General features: G+C 48.3%; 8 protein-coding genes across 8 annotated transcripts; 6 read left to right on the plus strand and 2 right to left on the minus strand.

The window, feature by feature from the left end:
* Nucleotides 1–2170: 2170 nt before the first annotated feature.
* Nucleotides 2171–3025, plus strand: F4813DRAFT_381181 (Formyltetrahydrofolate deformylase; the record flags this gene model as incomplete). Its single annotated transcript, XM_049245643.1, has 1 exon — nt 2171–3025. One exon carries the CDS (start codon nt 2171–2173, stop codon nt 3023–3025), a length of 855 nt encoding a protein of 284 aa, XP_049099111.1.
* Nucleotides 3026–4687: 1662 nt separating this feature from the next.
* On the plus strand, nt 4688–5589 carry F4813DRAFT_390119 (uncharacterized protein; the record flags this gene model as incomplete). Its single annotated transcript, XM_049246954.1, has 4 exons — nt 4688–4883; nt 4946–4974; nt 5036–5176; nt 5233–5589. 4 exons carry the CDS (start codon nt 4688–4690, stop codon nt 5587–5589), a joined length of 723 nt encoding a protein of 240 aa, XP_049099112.1.
* Nucleotides 5590–6001: 412 nt separating this feature from the next.
* F4813DRAFT_93145 (TPR-like protein) lies at nt 6002–7550 on the plus strand. The gene has a single exon (XM_049249054.1). The coding sequence runs from the start codon at nt 6227–6229 to the stop codon at nt 7370–7372; it is 1146 nt and encodes a 381-aa protein (XP_049099113.1). The 5' UTR covers nt 6002–6226; the 3' UTR covers nt 7373–7550.
* F4813DRAFT_93191 (RWD-domain-containing protein) lies at nt 7531–8662 on the minus strand. Its single transcript, XM_049249055.1, has 2 exons — nt 8479–8662; nt 7531–8320 (listed from the first exon to the last, which is right to left on the minus strand). The coding sequence occupies exons 1-2, from the start codon at nt 8543–8545 to the stop codon at nt 7689–7691; spliced, it is 699 nt and encodes a 232-aa protein (XP_049099114.1). The 5' UTR covers nt 8546–8662; the 3' UTR covers nt 7531–7688.
* Nucleotides 8663–8890: 228 nt separating this feature from the next.
* Nucleotides 8891–11051, plus strand: F4813DRAFT_390122 (ARM repeat-containing protein; the record flags this gene model as incomplete). Its single annotated transcript, XM_049246955.1, has 2 exons — nt 8891–9158; nt 9211–11051. 2 exons carry the CDS (start codon nt 8891–8893, stop codon nt 11049–11051), a joined length of 2109 nt encoding a protein of 702 aa, XP_049099115.1.
* Nucleotides 11052–12036: 985 nt separating this feature from the next.
* F4813DRAFT_361811 (uncharacterized protein) lies at nt 12037–13774 on the minus strand. The gene is made up of 2 exons (XM_049243559.1): nt 12695–13774; nt 12037–12634 (listed from the first exon to the last, which is right to left on the minus strand). Exons 1-2 carry the CDS (start codon nt 13659–13661, stop codon nt 12510–12512), a joined length of 1092 nt encoding a protein of 363 aa, XP_049099116.1. The 5' UTR covers nt 13662–13774; the 3' UTR covers nt 12037–12509.
* Nucleotides 13775–15264: 1490 nt separating this feature from the next.
* On the plus strand, nt 15265–16493 carry F4813DRAFT_93492 (uncharacterized protein). The gene is made up of 3 exons (XM_049249057.1): nt 15265–15676; nt 15763–16295; nt 16383–16493. The coding sequence occupies exons 1-2, from the start codon at nt 15389–15391 to the stop codon at nt 16027–16029; spliced, it is 555 nt and encodes a 184-aa protein (XP_049099117.1). The 5' UTR covers nt 15265–15388; the 3' UTR covers nt 16030–16295; nt 16383–16493.
* On the plus strand, nt 16258–17256 carry F4813DRAFT_361822 (uncharacterized protein). Its single transcript, XM_049243560.1, has one exon. It carries the CDS (start codon nt 16870–16872, stop codon nt 17038–17040), a length of 171 nt encoding a protein of 56 aa, XP_049099118.1. The 5' UTR covers nt 16258–16869; the 3' UTR covers nt 17041–17256.
* The last annotated feature ends 11 nt before the right edge of the window (nt 17257–17267 follow it).

The following is a 17267-nucleotide window of genomic DNA, read 5'->3' on the forward strand; positions in this document are numbered from 1 at the left end:
TACGGATATAAAACTTTATGGTTACTCCGCAGGTCAGATACGGCACTACGGATACCAGCAGCATAATTCATCGATATTTTGACAGAAGGCACAGGTTCCCGCTAACACTTGCATATAAACATTGCTATCTGCTATCTTTGGAACAAGACTAGAGCTGTGCTTTGACAATTATTGGGGGTAATTTGTCTTAGCAAACGTGATGGCGTATCGATGCAACACGCCTCAAACGTACGTGCTAGTGGCGTGTGAAAGACATCGTGGATACCTGGGTTGCCTGGGCATTCAATACAGTTCGAGTCCAGCGTCTACGACGAACTCCGTGGCCCTAGGTGGCATGGAAAACCTAGCAATCCGGTTTTAGCTTGCATCATTGATCTAGACGCAAATCCATTTTTTACGACGTCCTGTGCAACAAGATGGGCCGGTAGAAGCCAGTTGAACCTTTGCGCGCCTATCTGAGAGCACGGTGTTGGTTGGCTGATCACATTACGGTGCCAGCGTATCACCAGCAGCTGCAGGTCGCCGGTGAGCACCCTAGCAGACTGCCTAGGGGAAAGGCGTTGAATTATTTAACCGGAAGCGAAGTTCTAGCACGGCCCACGGTCCAGGACAAAGTCGAAATGGATCGATAGATACTAAATAAATAAAGCATACGTACCCCCTGCGCAAGTTGCTAGCAGCGATCAATTTACACAATGAAACCATATTGTTTTGGGTATTGTATTGAAGCAACGGTTTTTTTTTTCTTCCTCTCCCTAACTTCAGACTTCAGTCAATCTCGATTCAATTATCCCTTGCAGACGAACCGGCATTGGTGGTATGTAAGAATACGAAGTCTACGGGCATTAGCGTCGACTTGGCGATGTTGGTTGTGTTGGCAAAAACCCCAGCTGAGAACGCATATGTAAGTTCTAATAGACTCTGATCTAGCATCATCGCAGGGGCGTATGTATTTGACAACCCGATCGGGCGGACCTGACGTTTTGGTGATGGAACCAAATTTTTCTTTGTCGGATGGCTTGCGTATAAGCCGGGATACCCACGCCGATCCCCGCCTATAAAAAAAATTAAGTCTAAGTCATAAGGTTAAAAATATCGTAGCACAAAGTGGAAAGGTCGAATGGGCGAGAAGTTATTAGCCAATAAGATCTATTCGGCGTGGTTGCTCAGAAATCAATATACATAAAGTGGTACTATGTATACTACCTATGTGCGTTCCCGCATCCGGCAAAATGGTAACTTTGGGTAGCTGAAATACGGCTCGCCTTTCCGGGATGAGGGTAACATACATATGTAGCAATTCTCCCTAGATATTCTACTCCGCCTATATAAGTCTAGGTGCTATTAAGTGCGGGATATTTTCATGCCGCAAAGCTGCGAGATCGATTCTGGAAGCTCGATCTCTTATACATATTCCATTGAGGGATTCAAGGATCAAGTGCCGCATCTACGAACTAGATCCTGGCGCAAGATGCTGGCCGCCGGTAACACACGTAAGCAGATGATTGATTATCTAATTACTTATATGGATATGGTATTATATGGGTATGGTATGTATTCATTCTAAGACTGAGGCTCAAATAGTCAAGTCTTCGTTCAATATCGAAGCCACGCACACCAAGACTCTTGGTGTCTTAGGTGCCGATAGATCTATATAGCCTCTAGAGATCCCGTTGACTAGGCGCGTTGAGATTAATTATCCCAAGACCAATTAGTCTCACTGTCTATTCTTTACTACCTATATTACGCAGTATATATACCCGCATTTCATTTTCTTTCCATTGTATAATGCTTAGCTGACATCAGAGCCGCCGAATGTTGCGGAATACATATAAGGCAAGTAGATCATCTCACTTGCATTACAAGGCTATACCAATGAGCGAATTATAAACCAAGCAAGATTATAACATGACTTACATGACTTTAAGAATTTTATCTGATATGACCAAGACTGCAACTTATACGTAAGATAAACCGTAATTCAATGTGGCCTCTTTTATCGCATATTTAGGCTAGTTAGATGCAAAAACGCTATGCATTTATACCGAGCCCGATCTCCAGCCGAGACTACTAAAGAGTCACTACATCCGGTGTGTGGAAGAATTAGTCATGTCATTGGCAAAATAGAAAATTTTGATGTGAAATCTGTCTTCACAGGAATCGAGAAATAATGGCTTCAAACGATGATCATATCCTCACGCTGTCCTGCCCGGACAAGCCTGGCATCGTCCACGCCGTCACTGGGCTATTGGCAAACCACGGTCTCAACATCCTAGACTTACAGCAATTCTCAGACCGGACGTCTCAGAAGTTTTTCATGAGAGTCCGTTTTGGCCATGCTGAGTCAACGGCTAACTTAGACGAGCCTATGGCGAAGCTCGCGGCGGAAATGAAGATGGACCAGTACGACTTACGGTCGACGAGCCAAAAGCCTAGAGTCTTGATCATGGTGTCAAAGATTGGACACTGCCTGAACGACCTGTTATTCAGGGCCAAGTCAAACCAGCTGGGCATCGAGATCCCCTTAATAGTGTCCAACCATCCGGACTTCAAGCCCTTAGCCGAGAGCTACGGCATTGCATTCCACCATCTCCCCGTGACCAAGGAGACGAAGCTGGAGCAGGAACGCCAGATCCTAGACCTGATCAAACAGGAAAACATCGACCTGGTGGTGCTAGCGCGCTACATGCAGGTGCTAAGCCCGGGGTTGTGCTCGGCGATGAGCGGCAAGATCATCAACATCCACCACAGCTTCCTGCCGTCGTTCAAGGGGGCGAAGCCGTACCACCAGGCCTACGAGCGCGGCGTCAAGATCATCGGTGCCACGGCGCACTTCGTCACGGCGGACCTGGACGAGGGCCCGATTATCGAGCAGAGAGTCGCGCGCGTCAACCACAGCATGAGCCCCAAGGAGTTGGTCGAGGAGGGAAGCAATGTCGAGAGCCAAGTCTTGGCTGCGGCTGTCAAGTGGTGGAGCGAGAAGCGCGTGTTTTTGAACGGACATAAGACCGTGGTCTTTAACTAGGTAGCGATGAGTTCACGAAACGACAAGATGTTACCGCTGTATATATGATCTAGCATCGGCATTTCAAACGCTTCATAAGTTCATGTATATACATAGTAGCGTGTGTTCGGAGTCAAGTACCGGACCAATATCGGCATCCTCGCTTTCTTAGAGTTGGAAGCTAACGTGAACGTGAACTTGTGAAGCGCTTCGTTCCACATTTATTAGACGATGGAACGATGGAAGTATTTAAATGGCTGAGTAATAAATTCAAGACTCATTGAACAGGGACAAGGACAAAGAGATAAGGTTTTGGGTCAGGTCCCCGGATTCCGGCAACAATATGTGGGCTATATGCGGGAATCCGTTATCGATTTATGGCGACATAGCATGTGACCCGGAGATAAGGAAGCCAATTGACTAGCCTAACCTACATTCTTTCTACCATGGTTTTTCTATTGTTCTTGTTATTAGGAACGGCACATACCTACCTAGGACCTAGGTGCGGCAGGCTTTGTGTTTTCTCAGCCTATTAGTATAACATCATCCAGCCAAGTTGAACTAGATGTTTAGTGCTTATACGGAGGTTTGCGGGTGGCAAATAGAAGAAGTGTTGGATGCGGCCGAGACTGTCGGTTGATCCCATTAAAGAAAAGCCATAAGCATCGCCATCTGTAGATCTTCCCAAAGGAATCTTACCTCTATTACCTAGGTCCGTATGTCATTGTAGAGCTTCGGGTACCTCGGCAGGCCGTTGGGTCCTTTTCATAATAAGAGGTGTGCATAGGTAGATAGCCCAAAGAATGCTAAAGTGGTTACTAGATCGGGATGCTGATCAATACCCCGTTGCTGCAAGAAGGGACCAAAAAGCATAGAGAGCAAATGGATGATGCAGGTCCTGTCGGATAGAGTCAGCCAAGAATAGGTACAAGTTGAAGAAAAACTGGAATGGATTGCAGGTTGTTGCAGGTTATTGTACCTAGGTTAGGTTGTTGTAAGCCCGAGGAACAGGGAAGACGGGGATGCCCCACAAACCATTCCAAAAGACGTAGTCCACGTAAACGACCTGAATAGTTGTACCCATACGATCGTCATTCTAATTTTTAAACTAAATTCAACCTTGGCCAAGTTTTTTGGTTCTTAGAGGACGAAGAGGGGGAAAAAAGAGTATAGTTGGACATGGCTATAGTCGCGAGTAATGTTTTAAATTAGAAAGGTACCTAGGTACATAATCTAACCTATGTACCTCTATATGTATGTAGGTGTAGGTTAGTTAGGTACTTAAGAAAAGACTCAACTCGCACAAAAAGTCCCCACCGTCCACCGTCCACCGCCCACTGCCCACCTAGCATCGCCTATCCGGCATCCGGGTCCTTTCCTGTTTCCGTCGCTTATGAAAATCCCTGGTCGTACGGTTTAAAGTACATACATAGTAACCTAGTCAAGTAATCTAAAGTTAGGAAAGGTCCGACCCGGTTTGTACCTACTTACTATTCCCGCGGTTCCAATTCCACTCCATCAAATCCCAATCGCGATCAATCTTAATCGTCAATCAACACTTACACAACCTTCCTACTTTTCCTTACTTGCACCGTTCAAATCTGCTTAATGCGTCTTGACTAGATTGCCTCGAATCAATTTAACTACTATCGCTTTTTATTTAGCGCAACGATATCCCCGACAATGCCAATCCGTAACCCATTCGCGAGACGTCCCGGCGTGCTCAACCTCGAGATCAAGGATGAGAACGTCCGGCCCGGCGCGCTGGTCTCCCCGCAAGCCGGATTCGAGAAGGTCGATATAATTGGCTCCAAGGCGTCTTCCTCTTTGAGCATCCGGAGCAACAAGAGTCGGGACAACGGAGATTACAAGATGAGCGGTATGCCCTGCGCCTTGGAACCTTGCGCCCGGGAGAACATAGCCTGACTTTCAATTGTGTAGTAGTAAACGATAGCGGAGTCTATCTCCCGGTATGAATTAATCTCCCGTGCAAGAAGAAAAAAGTATTCCGGTCGCTAATTAATATCTTAGCCTTCGCCAACGGAAGACAAGGCTCTGTGGCCGAGACGTTCGGCTGCGTCCCGAACATCCATGGACACCCGCAGTAGCTTTGGCGATATTGAACACTTCTCTATTTCTCGCGAATCTTTCGATTCTTACCGCCGATCCTTTGTATGTCGCATTTCTACTTGCTGTGTCTTTATACTCTCAACTAACTGCATCTGAAGGACATTTCTGCTAGGTCACCAGTCATGACCCACGATCAACAGCGCCAAAGCCTTGATTCCGCCCGGTTTCCTCGATCGCCGAGGATCTCTGTCAGAAACCGTCCCTGGGATCCGCCGACCGCCGAGGAGGGGTTCGAGGACGTCGGACTAAACGATGATCAGAAGCAACAGCCGAAGAAGAGGGGATTCTTTGCCAAGTTTTCCGAGTCGCAAGAATCTCCAGTGCATACACAAGGACTGGGAATGTCTCGGTTTATCCCCGGGCGCAAAAGAGCGCAAAGCGGTCAAGGGTCAGAATTGGGCAACATTGAGCGACCCAAATCCCGACAGTCGATTGAAGAGCAAGAGATGCAGTAATGACCGGTACGAATGAATGAGATCAACACAACATGCATAGATTTACGGCGTTTAGGTGGTATAGGAAGGGCATTATGATATCTAAGCGGTCGCTTGCCCCTTGTTCAGTGATTTCAGGTTTAGTCGCTCGCTTCCACTATACCGGGATACCAGGTTCATAGGTGATCAGGAACAAGAGGCAGATAGAACAGTTGAAGCCGAGAAATGCGGACGGCCATGGGAGAAAAGGGGTAATGAGTTACAATGGTAATGGTATGGTATGGTATGTTATACATCTGATATGAAGAATAAGATATCAGCTCGTAATGGCTTAAATACGATATAATGTTTTGCCTGGAATCGCGCATGATTTATTTCTTGTCAAAACGTGAATATACTTGAGATACAGTAAGCAGGTATTATTCAATAAGAGAGGTTAGACGCATCCCCGCCAACCCCACGTCAACGATTAAACACAATCTGATAAGACTAAAATATTTGGTCTTATCGGTAGGTTAATCAGTATTATCGATTAATTTTCATCGAAACAACCTACGATCTACGACCTACATTCGTTTCAATTGTGAGCGCAGCAGCTCAGCTTTAAATTTTCTGGACCTTATTTTTCTAAGGTCTTCAACCGTTGTTATCTCATATCATGGCGCCAAGGCGACCGGATAGGAAATCAAGAAAACGAGACAAGGCGGCGATATCCAGGGCAGCAGGCGGCGCTTCTAAACCCGTCACTCCAGAGGTTCTAGTCAAGGCGGCCGAATACCAATTACAAGCGGGCAATGTACAAGATGCCCTTACGCTAGCAGAGAAAGCGCTGGAGCAATCATCCACAGGCTCGGATGACGAGCTATCCGCGTTAAACCTGCTCGGACAGATCAACCTCGAGGCAGGCGAATTCGAGGCAGCGCGGGCGTACTTCCTCCAGGCCGTCGCGATCGACGCGGACGGCGCTAAAGACGAAGCTTTTGGAGGCGGGCCAGAGAAATTCCTATGTCTGGCGCAGCTGAGCGAGGAGGGCGGACAGGACAGCGTCACGTGGTTCGAGAAGGGCGCCGCGGCGCTCAGGAAGCAGATCCAGACTCTGGAAGACGCGCGACGGAAAACCGACGAGCAGACTATCCTGTCAGACGAGCTCAAGAAGAAATTGGCCATGACGCTGTGCTCCGTTGCCGAGGTCTACATGACGGATCTCTCGTGGGAGGAGGACGCCGAGCAGAGATGCGAGACCCTGGTTACGGAGGCGACGATGGTGGCGCCGGATTTCGCCGAGACTTGGCAGACTTTGGCCAACGTGCGCATTTCCCAGGAGAGGTTCGACGATGCGAAGGCCGCGCTGACGAGGAGCCTGGAGCTGTGGAAGGATTTGCCGCCTGAAGACCCTGCGGTGCCGGATTTCCCGAGTAGAGTCGCGCTTGCGAGATTGCTTATGGAGGTCGAGATGGAGCAGGAGGCTATCGAAGTCCTCGAGCGCCTGGTTAGCGAGGACGACCAGAGCGTCGAGGTCTGGTATCTAGGTGGTTGGGGTCTCTACGTTATGGGCGAGAAGCAGAAGACGGGTAAGGCGAGCGAGGAGGACTGGAAGGCGTCGTGGATATCGAGTCGCGTGTGGCTCAACCAGTGCCAACATCTATATAAACTTCAAGACTACGAGGACGAGCGGTTAGGGGAGCACGCGCGGGAATTACTGAGTCTTATTGCCAAGGAGCTTGGTGAGGCGCCGGCCGGCGAGGGCGAAGATGAGGACTGGGAGGACGAGGACGAGGGGAGCGATGAGGAGATGAAGGACTGATTAGGTTTATCGGCGGCAGCGAAAGATGGAAGGGAGGAATGGGAACGTTTGATACTATAGATGGAAGATACCACGAGATCTGAGGATCTTGTTTTGGCATGGATGGCGTTAGGGAATCCAAAAAAAAAAAAAAGGGGCGGGTGATGCTTTCATCATGTCATGTCATGTCATGTTCATAAATGAGGCGATTCTCTGATATTTTTTCTTTCCACCAAAGCTTTCTTTTTCCTGATTTGCGCCAAACCCATGCGTGATGCTCACCATAGTCCCGGGATGGTAATACTGCATCATCCGCATATCTAGGTACCTTATTTATTCATGCCTCAATCTTGAGCTTCTCAACTTGCTCGACGGGGATGCTCTCGTCGTCCTCGTCAATCTTACCCACCAACCCGCGCTCCCAGAGCTGCTTGCCCGTCAACCTCACCGGCTCTTTCACCTTGGCCTTCTTCAGCTCCGCGAGCTTCTCCTCCTCCTCCCGCCGCTGCTTCTCCTCCATCTCCCTGACGAAGCCGTCGCGCCACGCGAGAAACGTCTCGGGCGTCACGGGCGTGCCGTGGAACTTCTTGTTCTCCTCGCGCTCGGCGGCCAGCATGGCCTCCTCGTGCACCTGGGCGGCGGCGGCGCGCCGCTCCGCGATCAGCTGCTCGGCTTGTTCCTTGAGCGTCGTCACCAGCGTGAACACCATCGCCATGCCCATGTTCTCCTGGATCGCGTCCCCGAGCCCGCTTAGCAGCTGCGCCTTGTCCGAGGCGACGGAGAAGTGCGGGTGCGGGGGGGCGGCGTTGTTTTGCGGCGGCGAGAGGTCGAGGATGGGCGCCTCGTCGGGGTAGTCGTCTGGGTACCGCACGTGCAGGACGAGGGTGGGGGGCTCGTCTGTTTCGTCATCGTTGGTGTCGTCGGGGAGGTCGAGTTTTATGGATATGCGGTACTCGGTCTCGGATATGTCTTTATTATTTTTTTTACTATGTCAATTCATTGATGATGATGATGATGATGATGATGATGATGATGATGAGGATCAGGATGGCGGCGGGGTAGATTGTAGATTGTAGATTGTATAGCATAGAGAATTGTGAGGGTTGAAAAAGTCAAAAGTCACGGACCTGTGATTTCATCTGGGAAGATGGAGTCGAGAACCTCGCGTTCTTCGACTTGTTCTTCTCGGCCCATGGTGGCGCATCTATTTACAAGATGGGACTTCTATAAAAAGGTTCATGGTTTTTATGGTTTAGATTATTCTATAAGCACATAGTCCATGTACCGGCGTAATCCCACCACCGGCTTGCCGTCTTGCATTACCTACTAGTAGCGTCAAATTTAGGTGGGGCCGCGGGGTGAAAGTTGGACAATTGCGCCTTCACCGCCCGGCATTATAGGGGATCCACTAAATATTTTTTAGTTCTGGGATTCGCAGACTTGGATAAAAGTACTGCATGATAACTTATAAGTACTGCATGCAAGGTTATTGCCATTGAACGACCTGCTGTAAACTTGACCTGTTCTAAACTCCTCACAATGGCACCCAAAGGTGATGCGCTCGGAAGCAAAAGGAAGCTTACCAATGGCAGCAAAGAACATTCGAGCAAGAAGCCCAAGTTCGATAAGAAACCGTCGCGGAAACAGGAGCCGGAAGATGATGTTAGCGACGACAGCGAGATCAGCGAATTTTCGGACCGAGAAGATGGCGGTGCGGCTTTGAACAATGTGGATTCGCAGCAGAATGACGATATACCGTTTCGGTCAAAACCTGATGGCAATCAACCTGGGAACACCTTTGAAAAAGGTCAGTCGAAGCGAGAGTGTTCTTCCGAAGATTGCTAACTCCATACACGCAGGTCAAAACTCGCGCGAATCGCACATAAAGCAGAAGCAATTGGCTCAAGAGCGCAAGGCAGCAAAGCCCCTGGCCGATGAATTGCAACGGACAAAGAAGCTCTGGGAGAGACTACGGTTGAAATCCAAAGTCCCGAAAGATGAACGGCAAAAACTCGTCGAGGAGCTCTTTAGCATTGCTACAGGTCGTATGAAGGACTTTGTGCTCAAGCATGATTCCGTCCGTGTCGTACAGACCGCTATCAAGTATGCGACCCCTGAACGGCGGAAGATGATCGCGAAGGAGCTGAGGGGTGCATATCCTATACTGGCCGAAAGCAAGTATGCCAAATTCTTAATTGGCAAGCTTCTTGTGAAAGGCGATGACGAGATCCGAGATATGATAGTCCCGGAATTCTACGGCAGAGTTAGGAAACTTATCAACCACCCTGAAGCTTCTTGGATCCTGGATGATATTTACCGAGGCGTTGCTACCAAGGAGCAGAAGGCCATTCTATTAAGAGAATGGTATGGGCCAGAGTTCCACATCTTCCGAGCTACATTGGAGGATGAGACCGTCCCCACGGCCGAACTTTCTCAAATCCTTGCGGAACAGCCAAGTAAACGGGGGCCGATCATGAAATATCTGCTCGACCTAACCAACCAGCTTATCCAAAAGAAGATGACTGGGTTTACGATGCTACACGATGCCATGTATCAATACTACGTCAATGCGAAGCCAGGCACCGAGGAAGCTAAAGAATACATGGAAATGATCAAAGAAGACGAGAACGGCGACCTACTCAAGAACATGGCTTTCACGAAATCGGGTGCTCGACTTGTGTGCTTGCTTCTTGCTCATGGGTCAGCTAAGGACCGAAAACAGATCCTGAAGACATATAAAGATACTTTCCAACTTATGTCGAGCGATCCGCACGGACACTTGATCATTCTCGCCGCTTACGATCTGATTGACGACACCGTCTTAACTTCTAAGTCCATCATAACGGAATTACTGGGCAAGACAGAACAAAATGAAGTTTCTAATATTGTGATCGCCGCCAATGATCCGAATGCCCGCTTAACTATACGATACCCGCTTGAGGGTGCGTCTAAGGTACTCTTCGATGCTGGTCGCGCCGACGACCTGAAACTCCTCGAGGAGCTGTGGGAGATTCGAAAGACAACAAGTAAGAAGGACCCCGAGATCCGTCGAAAAGAATTGGTCACAGCATTATCACCACAACTACTTTCTGCGATTGCTTCATCACCACTAGATTTAATATCTACTTCCCATGGGTCCCAGTTGGTTACCGAAGCCCTACTTTCCTGCATCGGAGACAAATCCGAGGCTTTACAAGCAATAGCATCAACCGCAAAGGGAAACCCCAACGAGGCAGATGCACCAGCCGATGAATCCGAAACCGAACTCATCCCCGTGGAGCACATATCCAAAGCCCCCCACGGCGGACGCATGTTCAAGACCCTGATAGCAGGCGGCCATTTTGACAAAGCGACCCGGTGCATAATACCCGTAGACCCGCCCCTCCACTTCGCAGATATCCTGTACCCCTTCATCAAAGACCACATCATGGCGTGGGCCACAGGCCCAAGCTCGTTCGTCGTGCTCAGCCTCCTAGAAGCAGAAGACTTCTCGAGTAAAAGCGAGCTGAAAAGCACGCTGAAGAAAAATAAAAAGGCCCTCGAGAAAGCGGCGACGGAGGAGACGCCGGAGCAGAAGGCGGCTAAGGAGGTGGGTGTCGAGGAGAAAAAGAAAAAGAAGGGGAAGAAGGCTGGGACGAAAAAGGAGCCGGCTGTGGGGAATATGGGGTCTAAGTTGCTGTTGGAGAAGTTGGAGGGTTAGAGGCTGGGGACTCCTTCGAGGCGTGTTAGGGGGTTTGTAAATGTGTGAATGTGAGATTTTGGGGTTCGAAAGTGCTGCTTACCTGGGTATGTGCTTTTATGAGATGATTGGTGGTTGTGACATGCCGTCCGTATCAAGGCTGTTGATTGCTTCACGGGTTGTGTAGCCAGGACGTAGTCACTTTATGAAAGGTATTGATGGTATGGCTGGCTAACTGCACTCGTTCAACGTCCTTGTTATCCTGAAATCTCACTATATCCTCCACCTCCCCCCCCTGTTCTCAACGTTCCGCTACCCAGCTCTAGACATCATATTCTTTTCGTCTGCGGATATTGAGACTACCTACCTACCTACCTACCTACCTACCTAGGTTAGGTATGAAGCACCCATTCCTAGACTTAGGTACCTGTTTACATTATCGTAAAGATAGGAGCTACAATCTCAACGATATAATCTAGCATGGCTACGGGAAATAACCCCATGGGTCTCCAACGCGCCAGGTCGAGGCTATAGCTCCATAAGTGTCTAACCGTAGTATCTAGTTCTTAGCAGCGTAACACTTTACCTACCCAAGTCAACTAAACTGCCTTACCATAAGCGCTGTTCTTAAATAACCCAATATAAGACGTAGTGCGCACAGATTTGAGGACTTGGAATAGGTCGGCACGCTTAACCTCTATCATGAGTTCGCAGGGATTTTGCTAGGGATATCTTGGAAATATATGAGCTGGTTACGGGAAAGGGAACAATGAAAATGGAACAGACGGAGCAACTATATAGGAATAAAGAGGAGATATACTATACTCCACTGCTTCCTAGTTCTCCCCCCCTTACTGACTGAAGCTCATAATTGAAACCCGCCATAATAGGCTACGCAAAATAAGTGTTCATCTCCTCCAGAAACTGACATGGTGCTAAAGCCACAATAGAGGGTCAATGCAAAGTCTTTGGATCTCATCTCATCTCAATTAGAGAGTCTTGGGAAACCACCCCTGAGGCACCGCATGCCCATTCATAACTATCTAGACATACATTCATTCCGTCCATACATCTCATTCCCAGGCAAGCTCCCCTAGCTTTCTCGCACCAAGCCTGCCTAGCCCACCCTCGAGATACGTCCTCATTATCTGTTTCATATGTACAAAGTTTCAGAGGCTCATCTCAACCCCCCAGTTCGCATCCATTTTCCATTTGTAGACGTAGGTTGTTCGTTTTTCATTTCATCTTCCAGTTGGTCTCATTGCAACCCTTCGTCAATTAGTCTAAGTAGGAAAACATCTCCGCATTCCGAAACGCCGCTTTAGTGATGTGTAGGTATAGGTAGGGGTATTCGTGGTATGTATGTATGTATGTATGTCGGTGTGAATGAAAAAAGAATCTCGCGACGAAGGGGATTATAAACTCAATTTCGAACGGGTAGGAAAAGGATTCGTAAAAATACAGGCTGGAGTCGGTCGTTTAGCTTCTTCGAGAGGGCCCCCGAGAAGGCCCCCGAGAGGCTCGTGAAGGTCTTGAAGCTCTCGTTCCTCTCGAGTTTCTAGAACGTCGCGTATCGCGTGTTCTCCTATCCGAGCTTAAACTGCCTATAGAAGAAATGGTCAGTAAACTCCCAATCGGAGTTTATCTTTTGGGGATAAACTCACTTGGGCTGCTTGCAGTATAAGAGTCGGTATAGTACGAACTGCTAAAGTCGCTTTCGCCTCGTGGCGGTTTCTCCCTGCTAGTCCTGCGCTGCTTGTCGCTTCTCCTCAGGCCTAGAAGTAGCGCCGTTGCGCCTAGGCCGGCGGCCAGCCAGCCCGCTCCGCCTCCCGACTTCTCTTTTCTAGCGGCGGCCGACGTGGGTCGACCTCCACCACCTCCGCCCCCGAACCAAGTCCGGTGAACTGGTCGTGTTGCACCTGCACCTGCGCCTCCGGCATATGTGCTACCGTGTCTGCTTCCGCGCCTCGAGTATCCTTCTTCGATGATCTCGATTCGTTCCGTCTCTCGCTTCTTCTTGCCTCCGCCAAAAAGGCCGGCGAACGTACCCCAGAGGCCTCTGACGATGCAGCAGAAACATAGCAGCAGCAGTAGGATTACACCAGCAATAGTACCAACAACGATACCGGCAATTGCACCTCCGCTCAACGAACCGCTCGTGGTTGCGACGGGAGCCGGTACGGCTGTAGCCGAAGCAGTTTCGCTGGCTACGGTGCCGGTAGTAGTAGTCGGTGCGGTGGTCTCTATAACGGTGCTACCACTAGTAACCCTATAAGGAGCCGAGTACTGAGTAGTGACGACGCCGACGGTAGTCCATTTAGTCCAGGAACCGCCACCGTTTGCCAAACATTGGCCGTCGTAGGCGCAGTACTGCCAATTCGCGCAGCAAATGGGGCCACAGGCGATCTGCCCTGATCCTTCGGGTGGTACACAGGGCTCGCCGGTCCCTCCTGCTGGTGCGGTCGAGTCGCCTAGGAATGAGCTGATAGTGCTAGTGTAGGTTCTCGTCTCGGTCCAGGTAGTGGTGTAAGCAACGGCATCCTTTGCAACGGCAGCTTGAGGATACGGGTGAGCGATGACGAGGGGAAGGAGTAATGAGAGAAGAAGTGGTTGATATTGGTTGAGTCGCATTTTGATCAAACTCAGTCCAAATATGGACGAGACCCGAGAATATTGGAATGCGGAATGCGGGATGAGGTAAGTGGCCGAGTTTGAGACAAACTCTCTCTCTCTCTCTCTCTCTCTCTCTCTCTCACCGACGCCGCCTATTATGTCAGTTATCTTCCTTTTCCTCCTCCAAAAACTGAAATCTGATTAATATAAATGGTTAAGCGAGGAATGTAGTCTAGTGAAGACAAGACTTACATTTCCAAATGTCTTGGGCTTTATCGGTTTGTTCCACCAAACTAATTAGTGCAGCTGTTCAAGATAACACCGACAGTTGGTGTCGAGAACAACCACGTAGAGACCGGGAAAAAAGAAAAGTATGAGGAGGGAGGAGAAAAGATGAGAAAGTAAAAGGAAGAGAGAAATCGGGACCAAGATTTCTAGCTTCTTTCCTTAACGCATCCTCTTTACAGGTGGGTTGCAACTTCCCAACCTCCTCCGGTACGGGTACGAGGAAGGTGACGGCCAAAAAAAAGGCTGCGAACTGGGAAATACCGCGGGGCTGGTGGTGCCTACTGCCTACTTGCTCCGGCGCAAGAATTGGGAAAGATGAAAACAGAGGGGGTTGGAAACAGACAGGGGTCCCGAATCTGAAATCCGATGTCAAATCATCTGCTCTTTTATGAGAAAACCCAGAAATAAGATAGTAATCATTCATTAAATGACCCGAAAATAATATTTGTATCTGTCATCTAGTCCTATCTTTCTTCTTCCCAATTGAACCGTTTCTTTCCTCGAATGATGCGACTTAAATAAGGCATGGTTTTCTATCGCAATATGCAAGATGACCAAGTATAGACGCGATGGTGAGTTGGCAGATATCCATGTACGAAGTTCTAGTGCGACTTAGTGTACCTAAGGTATTGACGTTGGTCCGTGCCCGTTGTAACAGCGACAATCGATTACGCCCAGCTAGGTACTTGACCCGATAAGTAATCTGACAAGGGTATTTTAGCCTATCAGTGAGCTTGGATGGAGTCGCCCAGTCCTTATCACCCCACTTCACTCCACTTCACCTACGAATGTCGCAGTCTTAAGGTGTGCAGGGTCTTGGAAATTCCCCTTCAGTTGGTTAACTGCTGGTCCACGTCCCTGGGTTAGCTCGTCACCGAAGGTCTTGAGTAGTATGGAAGAGATCCCATTGCTTGGAAGATGGGCGTCACCGCTGAAGCCTTACTTCTAAACACGAACTGCTTTCTATGGATATACCCCACGATCTACGTACATACATGCTGCTCACATGTAGCCCCTGACATTAAACCTATTTTGCTTGAAAGGCGGTTGTACGTTGTAAGAGGAGAAATATGCAATTCCCACAAGATGGACCCTTATCATGCTGCACATATAAGGAGAAATGTTGGAATGTTATCGATGATGCAATTCTTGTTCGTCGGAGTAAATTGCCGAGATCGATTTTATATCAACAACTTTAGATGTCGTAAAGACCCTAACCTAGGCCATCTTATTTTTGGTTAGAGCACAGGTAATTATTTGCCAATCTTCGGACAATTTCTTATCAGTTTCGATTTGAGCGTTATCTCTTCCGCCACGACCTTTTTTTCTTAGTCATCATCTATCACGTCTTCGACATCCAAGTACCTGTTATTTATCATAAGATATTATCATTATTATTATTATTATCCCCAGATGTTCATCTTCTCTCTAGAGGAAAATGCAAAAGACCAGTAGCCATGGCATCACCATTCTCAGCCCCATCTCGCAAAGGTGATGCATGGTTCTACGTCGGCCTGACCTCTTCTTTCTCTGATATCACCGACTCGGGCAGTATTGTTCTATCTGAACCCCGTTCTTGCGCAGAGCAGAACTCAGCCCCTGGTTGCAAGGTCTTCCACGTGCCTGCTAGTGACAGCTCTCAGGCCCGTCAGATTGAGGGCGACTCAATATTCCGTCCCGAGGGAGGTCTGCGGGACCAAGTACTTGTGTTTAAATACAAGGGCAAAGTCCATGCTATCAACAACGTGAGTTATAATACCTATACTTGACTGTGTATGTTTTATAGAGATACCATGTTGTGTGAGAAGGTGGTGACCAATGGTTGGACTAGCGGTGTCCACATTCATCGTATCCTCTGTCTGAGGGTACTCCGTTCGATATCGAGGACTTTGGCATCGCATTGAGTACTGGGATTACCTGCCCGAAGCACGGCTGGTCTTTTGATTTGTTCTCTGGGAGAGCAGACCGTGCCAACTATAAATTGGGGATATGGGAAGTCCAACTACGCCCCAGTTCTGGTACACAGAACACAGCAGGCAGTGAGAAAGATGGAGACGACCAAGAGGTGTGGGTAAGGAGGAAGCAGAGGATGGGATAGCATAATACTCTGAAAGACACTCCACCGATATTTATATTGGCGGGAATCACCACAGCCATAGGGAATGTTAAGCAACACGTTGCCAAACTCGAGTAGTAGTATTCTACAATGGCCGGACAATAGATGTAAGTCAGCTGGGATTACTGACTGTTTCAAGGAAGTGTTTCAATATATAAGAACGCACATTTATTTACCCAAGAAAGCGATCTCAATAAACATGCCGAGCTAATACATTTTCATACCTCTCGGAATAAAAAGTTGCCTCAGTGAGATATCCGATAATTACTTATTTAATATCCCAAACTTCCAGCGTTCCTTAGACGAACCCAACGCAGATAGCTAACCACTCTCAGATATGGGAGACTAAAAACCATAGTTGAGTCTAATACTGTGACAATGTATTAAACCCAATACAACAACGAAGCAATATGAAGAGAGAAAAAAGGATAATCTGAGGACTGAAATACGCAAGGAAATATATTTAACTTGGAACATATTTCACTCTACCGTTCGATAGTCTCTTCCTGAACTTACTGCGGTCCCCTCATGCGCATGGTGGGTTAATCTGGATCGTTCTCTGAACAGTTTGAGACACAGAAGGGTGTCTCTGTGTCGCCCTTTTGTGCGTCGTCGTGGGACGCTGAGCTCGAATATAGGGTAGCCGAGCTACTAGAAAATGGCCTTCCAGGACGCGTCCTACCAGATGTTAACAACAACACCAACCTCAGAACACTCTATGAGCTGTATAGACTGGGAGTGGTCCTGTGTGAGATTGGACGGTGGAACTTACTCGCTGATCTGAGGACGAAACCTAAGGACCGAAGCGGGTGGCGAGATTTCATGCTGAAAGGGCCCCTTGTCGATCTTGGGTGGAGGGTGGGGGATAAGTATCAAAGTGCCGTGAGATCATTTCTGGATTGCGAGCTCCCCGACGACGAGATCCCTCATGGTTTCTTTACAGGGCAGTTTTTAGAGGAGGTTATGAAACCGTTGAGTAGTTGCAGCGCTTGAGGGTTTTTGGGAAGTATGTATGTAACATTAAAGGTTGGATAAAAACACCGTATAGTTAATTAACTATCCAGAGATAATAGTTTTGTCACTTTTTCGATCTTATTGTATTTAACCTCGGAAATATTAAGACAAGTCAACTTCCGAGTTATACGTAGGTACCCGTCGTTGTTGATATTTAAGGGTTGCTAGCTAATAAGTTGTAAGAGTGACAGAAATGTGCTTCCTGG

The sequence above is a fragment of the Daldinia decipiens genome (genome assembly GCF_022478715.1).
Source record: "Daldinia decipiens strain CBS 113046 unplaced genomic scaffold F4813scaffold_19, whole genome shotgun sequence".
NCBI classification, from domain to species: Eukaryota; Fungi; Ascomycota; class Sordariomycetes; order Xylariales; family Hypoxylaceae; genus Daldinia; species Daldinia decipiens.

Excerpts from the sequence above, each read along its gene's own strand:
- F4813DRAFT_93145 (XM_049249054.1), top strand. The coding sequence starts at position 6,227 with ATGGCGCCAAGGCGACCGGATAGGAAATCAAGAAAACGAGACAAGGCG.
- F4813DRAFT_93191 (XM_049249055.1), bottom strand. The coding sequence starts at position 8,545 with ATGGGCCGAGAAGAACAAGTCGAAGAACGCGAGGTTCTCGACTCCATC. Across the intron at positions 8,321-8,478 it reads CTTCCCAGATGAAATCACAG|ACATATCCGAGACCGAGTAC; the intron begins GTCCGTGACTTT and ends AAAATAATAAAG.
- F4813DRAFT_361811 (XM_049243559.1), bottom strand. The coding sequence starts at position 13,661 with ATGCGACTCAACCAATATCAACCACTTCTTCTCTCATTACTCCTTCCC. Across the intron at positions 12,635-12,694 it reads TTATACTGCAAGCAGCCCAA|GCAGTTTAAGCTCGGATAGG; the intron begins GTGAGTTTATCC and ends TTTCTTCTATAG.
- F4813DRAFT_93492 (XM_049249057.1), top strand. The coding sequence starts at position 15,389 with ATGGCATCACCATTCTCAGCCCCATCTCGCAAAGGTGATGCATGGTTC. Across the intron at positions 15,677-15,762 it reads AAGTCCATGCTATCAACAAC|CGGTGTCCACATTCATCGTA; the intron begins GTGAGTTATAAT and ends TGGTTGGACTAG.
- F4813DRAFT_361822 (XM_049243560.1), top strand. The coding sequence starts at position 16,870 with ATGCTGAAAGGGCCCCTTGTCGATCTTGGGTGGAGGGTGGGGGATAAG.